Raw genomic sequence first — 13,363 nt, 5'->3', positions numbered from 1 at the left:
TGGGGAGCACGTGCAAGACGTTGTAAGTGGTACTGTTACTTTTCTCAGCGCTATACCAATCGTTTGCGATTACCGGAGTATGCTATTTCTTTAATTATTTAAAGAGATTGCTTGCAGGAAGTTTATAATATTTGTATACAATTTATATTATATTCGAATACAGTTTTCGTGCACAAAAGTGTAAGCATTTTGAATGCGACTCCAATGAATGTTACGGCTTTTTCAGCTACAGATATTAGCGATGATTGGAATTATGATTCTTCCCAGTGACTCGAATCTTTTGAAACAGTTCACTCAAAAGATTCATTCACTGGCCAGTCTGCAGGTTACATCGTCACGCCAGTAGATGGTGGCAAAGTGTCTTTTACAATCCGTATGTGAAGCCACAGGAAAGCAGTGACTGAACTGAGATACTTCAGTAAATAAAAACAGTGGACTAGAACGACTCGTTCAAAAGCACCGATTCGTTAACGAACCAAACACCACTAAAGGTCGCTGTTTTGCGTAATACACAGCTGTCTGGGTTTTAAAAGACGAATGTAAACAAAGTAGAAGGCTGTATAACAGTATTCAAAGACAAACTGACTATGTTGCGGAAGAATAAACTTATTTGGGACATAAGGAAACGCGCTATCGGTGTGGATGAAAGAATCAACTTTATACGAACAAATTATTTAGGTAAGATAACTACTTGCTTTATTATTTAGATAATACAATACTTACTGTATATTATATTACTTAAAAAAAAAATCAGGATCTACATAAATAAATAAATACGATAAATACTTTTTGTAATGTTTTAACACTTTGTTTTTTAGACAGACTAGAGTTTGTCCAGAGACTGAAGCTTGAAGCCTCACTTGATGTTCATAATGGCTGTGTGAGTAATACTTGTAATCCTAAAGTATGTGTACATAAACAAATAATCTCGTGCTTATATTTTCTTTCTTTCTCAGGTAAATACTATATGTTGGAATGATACCGGTGAATATATTTTATCTGGATCAGAGGATCGCAATTTATTCATCACAGATCCTTACAGCAGGAAGGTGAGTTACTCATTCTTTTTACTCAGCCCCTCATGTCACGAAATCAGATGAAACCTCATGGTCTGTTCTGTCCTGTGAGTCTGTAGGTGCTTGTAACAGTCCCATCTAATCATGGTGCCAGCATCTACAGTGCCAGGTTTATGCCTGAGTCCAGCGATCACTGGATTGTGTCTGCAGCAGGAGATGGAAATATTCATTACACCAACATCACCCGCAGCCCTGAGCTCATCCAGTACAAATATACCTGCCACCACGGGACAACCTATCAGGTACAAGGGCATCATGATTGACTTTGTGTTTATATCTATCAGGATCATGACCCACCAGGTTAGAACTAGTGTTTTGGCATATAAAAGTGTTTTTAAAGAACTTTTTGATGGCATGGTCCCCCAGATATGATAATCTGCTTGTGAGGGTGTCCCTTACTAAAATATAAAGTTAGCAACACATTATCATATATATAAAGCCTTATTTACTCAAGAAAAAGATTATAAAAATGTGCAAATTAGAAAATATTATCAAAAAAATATTTATAAAATATGTACTTTCTATTAAGTTCCTTTTTTCTTCTCATAATGAGAGCACTGTTAGATATATTTAATATAACATATACAACTTGAAGAGAAACAGAACTATGGCTGTGAATAAAATGAATTAATTTGTGATTAATCTCATGATTTTACTAATCTTTAGAAAGCAGCATGGCATAGTAATTATTTTATTTTTTAACATTATTTTATATATATACAGTATATATATATATATATATATTTTACTTTTACCCCCTTCTGGGTTTTATATTATTATTGTTATTATTATTATTTACAGGTTCTTACAATACCCAGTGACCCAAACTCTTTTCTCTCATGTGGAGAAGATGGAACAGTTCGATGGTTTGATGTCCGATTAAAAAATGGCTGTGACAAAAGCAGCTGCAAAGATGTACGGACCAATTTCTTTTTGTAAATATTGTAAACAATGTCATGCTGTGCTCAGACACATTTGATTTTATTTATTTATGCTGTTGTTTTTTGTTACGACCAGGACATTTTGGTTAACTGTCACAGGGCGGTCAGTTCTATGGCTGTTTCACCCACTCTGCCATATTACCTCGCCCTGGGCTGCTCGGATAGTTCAGTCCGCATATATGACAGGAGAATGCTGGGAACCATATCTACAGGTATTCAAGCATTTAAAGTCAATGTGAAATCGCAATAGGTCCTGTTACTAGTTCTGATGTGACTGATTTATCAGTTCATGTTATTCCAAAGAAAAAGATGTCTTTGTAATCTTTAATCAAATATATACACCCAAAATATTACTTGATATTATAAAAGTTATACAGTTTGTAAAAGCCATTTCTTTACTCTTTACAGTCTCTTCTCTGTGTTTTTAATAGCAGCATAAGAATATTTTTATGCATGAAAAGCACATCTGACCATAGGGATAGCAGAAAGGCATGTCCGGATTTTTTTATTTGTTTAAATGCTTGATTTTGGATTTATTCATAGTATTTTATAAATCATACAGATCTTTATTTATGATAATATTCTCTTCCCCAGGATGCCGCTCTAGCAGTGGAACTACGGGTATCTGTGCTCGTTTTGTGCCTCCTCACCTGGCTGGACGGTCCTGCCGTGTGACCTCACTGTGTTACAGCTCTGATGGTCGAGAAGTTCTCGCCAGCTTCTCTTCAGATTGCATTTACCTGTTTGACCCTAAAGATGACAAAGCGTCTAAATTACAGGGATTTCCAAAAAACAAGGGGGAGGGGGTAAGTCTGAGAAATAGTTTAAAAAAAAAAAATTTGTATGTAGTTTAAATGAGGCTTTTCTGGTTTATGTGCTGTGGTTAAGTTCTGTGATTTAATTGCTCAAATCAAACAGTTTTGAAATCATCTTAAACTCCATATCACTCAACACACATGATAACAGGGGATCGGTCTAAGGAACACACTGTACCAGGGGCTTATCCTTATGTTTTCCCAGAAGGCCTAGCGTGTTCTCAGCTGTGCAGAGCTTGCATGCCTTTCCCAAAACAGCATTAGAAGTTACATGACAAACTACTGTAGACAGAAATAAACCAGAAGTGCAGTACTTGTTAGTCCATTTCATTATTCTTTGACTTTACTGGGTAGTAAAGACCTATAGAAGCTTATTTCCACCACAGGAGTAAAAAAATAAAATAAAATTACTTTCTGTAAACTCACAATTGTTGCAAAATTCTGAGGAGAAAATTTTTAATTGTGACATAAATGCGCATCTGCGAAAAATGACAGTGGTAACATACATGTTTGGATGCTTCTCCTTCAGTCATTTTGCAATGACTGGAGCCTTTAGCCAGGAGGTTGTGTCATAATATTGTTACCAACGATCCTGAAGTGTTTCAACCCTTAACCATATCACTTTCCTGTTGGCGGGTCAGCAGTGGTGGCCAGCCACTACTCACTCCCTCCTGGCTGCCAGCTCAACTCCTCCCTCCTGCTCCAAATCCAACAAGAGGCTCTCTCTGCTGCCTCCCCCAGTCTTCGCACTGCCTTTCTCTGAGTCCCCCTCAGTCCAACATCTGTCATCAGCTTTCAGGCTGACTGGGCTGGGAAGCCCCTGCATCCCACCTTGACTGAGTACAACCATGTCTGCCAGCCTTTGTCCCTGCAGCCCTGCACTAAGTCTCTATAGCGTTCCTTTCAAATGCCTCCTCGCACCACGGCACTGTAAGCTCCATTAGGATGATCTTCTTTCCTTCTGTGGAGAAAAGGACTGCATCCGGTCTTAAGGTAGTATGGATGACATCTGGGAACTGAAGCCTTCTCTTACGAATATTAGCGGCTTGCTCTTATGTTGCCATTTCCTGGTCCTCTCCTGCTCTAGGATGTCAGCTAGCACAGTCAGTACTTTGTCATGGCGCCACCTGTATCTGCCCTGGGCAAGCACAGTCTTACATCCTGACAAGATGTATGCCATCGTTCCCTTTTGCCCGCAGAGCTTGCATGTTGGGTCGTCCCTCATTCCCCATCTGTGTAGATTCACATGGGATGGAAGGGTATCATAGACGGCCCTAAGCAATGAGGAGATCCGATATGGCTCGAGCCTCCAAAGGTCAGCCCATGTCACCTTCCTCTTGGGGAGATCCCACCTTGTCCAGGCTCCCTGAGACCCTAGCCCCAAAACCTTTGCCTGGCTCCGCTCTTCCTCTAGGCCCCTTACTTCAGCCTGGACCATGGCTCTCCTGTCCACAGGGTTCGTTTTCCTCCACTCTATAATATATATAAAATATATATATATATATATATATATATATATATATATATAAATAAATATATAAAAAAATTCACGGTTACTTTTTTTTTGGTGGAAACAAAAAATGGGTTCACTTTATTTTGATGGTCCCTTTAACATTCTATTGACTATAAGTAATGTTGCACCTGCATTTCTACTAACTCTCATTAGAGTGTTAGTAGTGTATTAGTTGACTGGTAGGGTTAGGGTTAGATTAAGTTGACACGTTCTTGCAAGTTACTTCAAGTTATAGTCAGTAGAATATCTGTCGGGAGACCAACACAATGAGGAGTTAGTAGATATGAAGCAGACAGTCTACTAATACTCTTATGAGAGTTTGTTGACATGTAGTTGCAACATTACTTAGTGTCAACAGAATGTTCAAAAGGGACCATCAAAATAAAGTGTTACCCCCAAAAAAACTGTCAGATGTATACCCAGAATTCAGAGTAAAAAGTCAGAATTTTGCACTGTAAATTCAGATTTCTGAGAAAAAATGTCAGAATTGCAAGTTTGTAATTACAAGATTGTAATTAATTGTAACTTGTAATTACGAGTTTATAAGTTGCAGTTGGGAGAAATTTTGAGAAAAGTCAGAATTGTAAAAAAAAAAAAAAGCTTTTTTTTTTTTTTTTGTAAAAAAACTTTTTTAATTCTGTGGCGGAAAATAACTTCTGTAGAAACCTCGGATTTTTCAAAAAGTTTAAGGAGAGAGGGGGGTGACAATAGAAGTTTGAGAACCACTGCTTTACGCAGACTGTTTAATGCTGCTCAAAGTTGGCATGAATGCATTTACACAGTTAATACAACTGTATACGACTAGCGGCTGAGGTGGTAGAATGCCAGTGAGGTCAGAGAAGGCATAATTTAGTCTGATTTTTATTTGGCATGATGTCCTTACACTGAATTTTAAGCTGGCACAGAGCAGCCTTATCTTGGCTGTGTAAAGACACCTAGAAGGTCATTGTCAGTGTTGCAGTTGCTGTGTGCTGACTGACTGACTGTTGACGTCACCTTCAGCCGCTGCGCCCCCCTGTGAAGCGTCTGAGAATGAGAGGTGATTGGTCAGATACGGGACCTCTTGCACGCCCAGAGAGCGAGAGGGAACGAGATGGTAAGAGGCACATCAACTCATGTCAGATGTTTGGAATTTCCTCAAAACTAAACACGGAAAACTGTAGAAAATGTTAGATAACCGTTGATGCAAAAATGAAACTCCGTCATATTAACTTACCAATACAGGTATGGCATGCTTTCATCTGTGGGACACAAAAAAGAAAGTTTGAATGATTACTAGTTCTACTCACTATGCACTTAAAATTAATGGATACATGCTTGAATAAAGTGCATAAAGCACCATATAAATATCATAAACAGGGTTTGAATGACTTGTGTGCTACAACCTGAATTCCGGAAATATTAGGACATTTTTTAAATTTGAATAAAATGAAAACTAAAAGACTTTCAAATCACATGAGCCAATATTTTATTCACAATAGAACAAGGATAACACATTTTACACTTGTATCCACTAAATGAGCTCATTTCAAATTTGATGCCTGCTATAAGTCTCCAAAAAATTTTTTAAGAATATTCTTATCTTTTTTCATAAGATTGTTCTTAAGACAAAACCTAAGAAGAATTCAAATTCTTGAAAAGAATCTTCTTAAAAATCATCGTAAATAACTTCTTAAATTTAGGACAGCCCCAGACTTCTCTTAAATCCAAAACAGTAAGAATTATTTAATAAATTTATTGGGTTATTTCAAATTAATTGTTATATTTAAGCATTACAACAACATTAGCTACATATAATACATAGTAGGACTATTAATAGGGATGTGCACGAGTTTTCTGAAGTGACAGCGATGACTGATAATGTAAACAATGATCGGTCATGAATGACTAGCCTATGTGTGACTAGCCTATTTTTCTGACTTCAAAACTCAGTAGCAACTCTACAAAAACGAGTCAGATAGGAAGCTTTAATTGGACGCTTTTATTTTAGCCTATAAATACGACATAATCTTTGGCAGTATGCAGGGCATATGAATGCGCCGATAAACAGTACGCGTTCGCTGTAGCAGCGCGGACACACAAACCGGAAGCGTTCACTCGGATGAGAGCGCAAAAGCACAGCACAAAAATGAATGAAACAGATCGCTGCAGCTTGAGACAGACAGACTGTTCAAAAACACGCCGCATTAAAAACGTGAAGCTGAGCGCCAGTCAAAGTCGCGACAAAAAGAGTGTGCTGTGCTTATTATGATTATTATATGGTAATCTGCAGGAAGCGCAGTGAGTTTATCAGTGCATCATGTTTTCACTCAGATAAAGACTGTCATTTTCTTCTTAAGAAAAAAATTATGTTCTTAAGAATATATTTGAGAACTTAAGAATTTTTCAAGAATTGCACTTACGAACATTCTTACGAACTTCGTGGAATTTATCTTAAGAAATTTCTTAACTTATTTCTTATCTCAGATAAAGACTGTCATTTTCTTCTTAAGAAAAAAATTAAGATGTTCTTAAGAATATATTTGAGAACTTATTAAGAATTTTTCAAGAATTGCACTTACGAACATTCTTACAAACTTCGTGGAATTTATCTTAAGAAATTTCTTAACTTATTTCTTAAGAAGATTTTCGTGAATCCGGCCCCAGGTCTGTAACATGGTTAGCTATAAAAGGGATGTCTTAGAGAGGCAGAGTCTCTCAGAAGTAAAGATGGGCAGAGGCTCTCCAATCTCTGAAAGAGTGCGTAAAAAGATTGTGGAATACTTTAAAAACAACGTTCCTCAACGTCAAATTGCAAAGGCTTTGCCAATCTCATCATCTACAGTGCATAACATCATCAAAAGATTCAGAGAAACTGGAGAAATCTCTGTGCGTAAGGGACAAGGCCGAAGACCTTTGTTGGATGCCTGTGGTCTTCGGGCCCTCAGACGACACTGCATCACTCATCGGCATGATTCTGTCATTGACATTACTAAATGGGCCCAGGAATACTTCCAGAAACCACTGTCGGTAAACACAATCCGCCGTGCCATCTGCAGATGCCAACTAAAGCTCTATCATGCAAAAAGGAAGCCATATGTGAACATGGTCCAGAAGCGCCGTCAAAGGGCTGAAAAAGAGTCCGGGTGCTAAATTGGCCTGCCTGCAGTCCAGATCTTTCACCTATAGAGAACATTTGGCGCATCATTAAACGAAAAAAACATCAAAGATAACCACAAACTCTTCAGCAGCTGGAAACCTATATCAGGCGAGAATGGGACCAAATTCCAACACCAAAACTCCAGAAACTCATAACCTCGATGCCCAGACGTCTTCAAACTGTTTTGAAAAGAAGAGGAGATGCTACACCATGGAAAACATGCCCCCGTCCCAACTATTTTGAGACCTTTAGCAGGCAACAAATTTGAAATGATCTCATTTTGTGCATAAAATTGTAAAATTTCTCAGTTTAAACATTTATGTTATCAATGTTCTATTGTGAATAAAATATTGGCTCATGTGATTTGAAAGTCTTTTAGTTTTCATTTTATTCAAATTTAAAAAACGTCCTTACATTTCCGGAATTTGGGTTGTATATTCCAAGTGTTCTGAATTCTTATTCAACAAACTGAATTACTTCAGTGTTAGTCTTTATCTCTAGTGAGCTGGTAACCACTGCGGTCGGATCATTTAAGTAAATTAACTGAATTCTAGAACTTGAGTATGATTTTGAGTATGTGAGCTGAGTTCAGAAGTTATGGAATATTGTGCATGAGTTTTATTAACCACTTTGAACCTTTTAGGCTGTTTTTTGACATTTTAAGCTTGACAGCACCAGTTCTCATTCTTTTTCATTATACTGAGTGAGCAGGATATTGTTTAAAAACTTACTTTATTGCATTGCACAGAAGAAAGAAAGTCATACAAGTAGAATAAAAAAAAAAGAAAACATGAGGGTGAGTAAATGATGAAAGAATATTCACTTTAAAGTGAAATATCCCTTTAAATGCCCTTTCACACCAAGATCAATAACTATAAAAATAACCATAATGATGACTATGTTAGTGTCCACACATGTGGATGATAATGTTCTGTTTATCATAAGTGTGCGCTGCAGTTATGTTGTCTGACACTTTAAATGCTCAAGCTCTTTAAAGTCAGGTGAGTTCTGATTGCCTGTCAATGTTTTTATCATTTATTATCTAAAACAAAATCATTATGAAAGTGATTCTAATGATATTGTTCCTCTGTGGTGTGGACTTCCTGATTTTCATAGAATTAGAATGATTATTAAAACTTTAAAAGTATTGTCCTTGGTGTGAACAGGCCTTTATTCTACATAGATGCTTATTCATGAGCATGTAGGTTTTTTTGTTGTTGTTTTCAGTCCAAACTAAATAACTCTGTGATGTGTAATGTCTCTGTGTCTTGCTCAGGAGAGTCCAGCTCCAGCACATCGCTGATGCAGAGAATGTCAGACATGTTGTCCCGGTGGTACGAGGAAGCCCAGAATAACAGAGATCAACCCCACTCGCGCACAAGAAGTGAGACTCAAGCTGGTTTCATCTACCTTTAATTCTCACTGTTATAAAGTATAATATTAAAAATCTGAGGTCAAACATACTATTGTTTGTCAGGAAGTACCGCTCTTGAACGAGCACAAGCAGAGCCTAGTGCAGAGACATTGACCCACTCACAAGACACTGCAGATCCCTGGTCATTTACTTCACAAGGTACAATGTGATCCTTATGTAGAGTAGTATCTTTACAGATATGCTTGTGTGTGAACTACTACTTATAAATAATAACAATAGTGGCACTCACATTCTTAACCCTGTAAAGCCTGACATTTTGAAATGGAACATGTTATTGAGCTTTTAGACAATTAAAAAAACAATATATATAAAAATATCAGCAGTTACAGTTGATCAACGTTCAGTAGTTTTAAAGTAAGTAAGTAAATAAATAAATAAATACAGTTTGGATAATCAAGGCCTTTTAATTACTAACACAGTATGAACTATCAGTCAGACAACAGAAGGCATGTAGTAGATTGTGTACACAAATTTTTTTTGATCATGTTCATAATTTAGAGGCATGTACATTTGTGTATGGAAAACAATTCAGTTTAAAGAAATTACAAAATGCGTGGAATAAATGTATAAATAATCTAAATTACATGAATCATGATTCAACTTGATTTCACCCATGATTCCAGACGGAGGTGTTTCCTCAGAGTCTGTCAGCAGTGCTTCAGCAGAGCCTGTTCTTAGTCTGCGCTACAGTCCAGAAGGCACCTCCACCAGCACCATCACATTGGACTTCGCCAGTCATTGGTTAGCATTCACTGCAGCATCTGCTTTTGTGTTTTGACTGGTGGTCTTTCATTGTGTCTGTACGACTCATCTCTGACAGGACTGATGCTGGGCCAAGCGGTGGACATCCCAGTAGCAAAGGTACCAGTGGCCAGGAAGGCAGCTCTGCAGAACCAAGCTCACGACAGGCTGATCCAGGTCAGGCCTCTTGTAAATGCAAAGAGTGAATGTCAAGTTTACAGTCAAGTTTGTGAACTTGTATGTCAACAGGTGAAGACACAAACAGACAAAACAGCACATCTGGAGAGCCAGCAGCAGACCAGGATGACAACAGTGAGGAGACCGACCACACGTCCTCTACAAATCCTCCACTCACACAGAGGTTCATCTTATTAATACTTTTTAGACGGTCACTACTGCAAAATAAACTCATTCAGGGTGATACTAGTCTTGTGATCATCCTGTCAGGTTTTATTTTGTACAGTAAGCCTGTCATTATCAAATTGATTACAGAATGCTATTGTAATTTACCACTAACATTTACATTTTTTGTCTGCTGCTTTCAGATTAAATTTCAGGGGATCCGTGATCGGTGAACGGGTTCTGAGGTGAAATATATATATATATATATATATATATATTGTACATACACTATCGTTCAAAAGTTCTATATTATTAAAATATTACTATACAAAGAATGTTATTAGACAAATATGTAATCATTAAAAATACAGCAAATTATATTATATATGTATATATATATATATATATATATATATATATATACACATTGTACATACATATATATATATATATATTTATATATATATATACACACACAAAATATGTAATAATTATAAAATACAGCAAAACTTTAATATTGTGGAATATTATTACATTTCAAAAGAACTGTCTATTTGAATATATTTTAAAATGTGATTTTTTTCCCCTATGATGGTAAAGCTCAGTTTGTCTATAGATGGCAAGAAATCTTTTGCAATATATAGCCTATATGTATATATACTGTATATATACAGTATAAACACAGTATATAATAGACTGGTTTGAATATAGTCTTCTTCATCTTTCTGGTAGGCGAACAGCAGCTGTTCGGATCCAGGAGATTTTCCGCCGAAGGAAAGAGCGGAAAGAGATGGAAGAGGCAGAGGCACTCAATATCAGGAGACCTGTTGCAAAAATGACCTATGAAGGCCACCGTAACTCAAGGACAATGGTGAAGCCAACAATTTAATTTTCATATTTTTCATGTAAATATTCTCATATTTTATCACATAGTATTTACCGCTCTGAAATATTTTTGGTGATCTAAGAAACTCCACACTAGGCAGTGTTTTGTAAAAAAATTGATATTGGTTCCATCCAAATTTTCTGTTTTAAAGCATCTCAGATGTTCTGGATTGCGCACTGATTTTCTGTATTTTTTTAGACCAAAGAGGCATGTTTTTGGGGTAATAACTTTGTGCTGAGCGGATCAGACTGCGGCCATATCTTCATATGGGACAGACATACAGGAGAGCATGTGATGCTGTTGGAAGCTGACAATCATGTCGTCAACTGTCTGCAGCCTCATCCATACGAGCCCTGTGAGTTCACCCAGTGTTTTTGTCCTAACATGAAGTTGAAACTGGGAATCCATAACAACTTGCCAAGCAGGCATGTTGTAATGGATTGAAGAAGGTTTTAAAAAGGTTGTAAGTTTAATTCCTCTCCATTTTTCAGTGAAATAGTATTTGACATATCTTACTTGTGCTTAAGTTCATTATAATGCATGTTGTCTGATTGCAAAATCAGTTCATAATTATAGATTCGTCTGTCATAGTACTTGCCTCCTCTGGAATTGATTATGATATTAAAATCTGGTCACCCATGGAGGAGTCTCCATCATTTAACAGAGTGTTGACAGAAGAGGTGAGTGTTCATTTATTACTCTATTCTTCTCTAAGTATGTTTATGCATGCAGTCAAAGATCATAAATGATCTAAATTCAATCATGGAAAACTATCTGGTGTAGTGGGCCGTTATTTGCTCGGAGTAAGTTGTCTGTCTCCCTCTGCAGGTAATTCTGCGCAATGAGCGGATGCTTGAAGAGACCAGAAACACCATCACAGTCCCAGCGTCCTTCATGCTGAGAATGCTGGCGTCTCTCAGCCACATCAGAACAGGTCTGATTAAAACCTTTATCATCTTCAGATTATGCTGTACGCACGATCACAGCATAATGCGCAGATCTTTTTTTTTGCTGTTTGCAGATCATTTTGAAGGAGATTGATCAGAAGGCTCTGGACAGGAGAATGATGAATGAATGTGTTTATGAAGGTGCATATAAATAGTATGGAAGATTGTTTTCTCCACAGGAAACAAAAAAGTAATTGCAAATTTTACTAATTCTTTTTTTCTTGCCGCTGCAGGTTTATATCTCACTTTTCAGATTTTTTTCTTTTTAAACTCAGAATTGATAGATATAAACTTGCAGAGTTCAAACTTTATTTTCTCAGAATTGCAAGTCTATATCTCTCAATTCAGACATTTTAAATCAGAAATGCGAGTTTATATCTCCCAATTCTGAGTTAAAAAAGGTAATTGTGAATTGCCTGATAAAAAGTTGAAATTATCTTTTTATTCTTTATTCTGTGGTGGAAACAAAAAACAGAATTGTGAGATATAAATGCAAAATTGCAAGAAAGGTCAAAATTGTGAGATAAAATGTCACAGTTTGGTGACAAATTGTTATTGGGTGTAAATATTTTATATATTTTGCTTATTTTTGCATAGTGAGCATATAAACAAAGTTATATAAAAGAAAAAAAAAAACAATGTTTGTCAAGCATCCTGTATGAATATCCAAATACAAACTGTGTAAGATAAGACTTGACAAATTGCTTTATGCTGTTATAGTCATAAATTCCAGTAAATTTTGTTATTTTGTACAATTAGCTAAAAGGTTTATAAAAGTAAAACTAATCTCAAGATATATTCTCAGTCCTAATTTCTTAAACAATTTACACCATTTTGCTTTCAAATAATTTTGTACAATTTTTAAAAGATATTTCCCTGTAAAACAAGATTAAAAATACTGGTTAAGAAAATGATTTTTCTAACTGAAGACTGAAATTGTCCTTCTCAGTTTGCACATTCGTCCTCTCATGCTGCACCAGTGTTGGCTGAGATCCTTACAGATGTCATTAATCATTAAACACCTTCACAGACTTAAAAATACAAGTGCTGTTTATTTTTCAGAAAGACAGTTATGATATAAAACACAAAGAATAATAAATGTTTTGTAAAAGAATAATTTAAATGTTTAAAAAAAAAAGAATACTAAATGACAAAATGTTTACACCTTGAAATGCAAGACAAAGAAATATCATAAAATTTCCACCTGCATATCTGAAGTATTTTAAGAACAAGGTATTATAAATATTTTACTTTTTTTTCCCACTGTAGAAATATCAAATGTGAGTATTGTGATTGTATGCATATACTTAAGACTTGAATAGAAGACTATATGTATCAATGTAGTTTTACAATGTTATAAGCTTAGTACTTGAAAACAGCACCGCATGACAAAGCATCGCACTCATAATGGACTGTGGTTCATCATTTTTGGCAGGTCTAAACATTATTCATGGTTGTATTCAAACATGCAGGTCACGTTGTGACTTAGTAAATATGACATGAAAATAAGACAAAGTAATACACAGAA

The 13,363-nt window shown here is 36.2% G+C and overlaps 1 protein-coding gene across 2 annotated transcripts; it reads left to right on the top strand.

Annotated features, from left to right (window-relative positions):
• Window positions 1-467: 467 nt before the first annotated feature.
• Window positions 468-12,865, top strand: LOC131542794 (DDB1- and CUL4-associated factor 6-like). Of its 2 annotated transcripts, XM_058779796.1 has the most exons (20): window positions 468-678; window positions 819-880; window positions 957-1,049; window positions 1,136-1,318; window positions 1,878-1,991; window positions 2,094-2,229; window positions 2,612-2,823; window positions 5,348-5,441; window positions 8,761-8,868; window positions 8,962-9,057; window positions 9,543-9,660; window positions 9,740-9,837; window positions 9,910-10,021; window positions 10,206-10,247; window positions 10,735-10,873; window positions 11,087-11,243; window positions 11,480-11,568; window positions 11,717-11,822; window positions 11,910-11,976; window positions 12,785-12,865. In XM_058779796.1, exons 1-19 carry the CDS (start codon window positions 588-590, stop codon window positions 11,927-11,929), a joined length of 2,070 nt encoding a protein of 689 aa, XP_058635779.1. In that variant the 5' UTR covers window positions 468-587; the 3' UTR covers window positions 11,930-11,976; window positions 12,785-12,865. The 2 variants fall into 2 exon arrangements, with proteins under 2 accessions (XP_058635779.1, XP_058635778.1); XM_058779795.1 differs by lacking the exon at window positions 12,785-12,865 and having other exon boundaries at window positions 11,910-12,771.
• The last annotated feature ends 498 nt before the right edge of the window (window positions 12,866-13,363 follow it).

This window comes from Onychostoma macrolepis, chromosome 06 (genome assembly GCF_012432095.1).
Source record: "Onychostoma macrolepis isolate SWU-2019 chromosome 06, ASM1243209v1, whole genome shotgun sequence".
NCBI lineage: Eukaryota > Metazoa > Chordata > Actinopteri > Cypriniformes > Cyprinidae > Onychostoma > Onychostoma macrolepis.
This window is presented reverse-complemented; position numbering and strand designations above follow the sequence as displayed.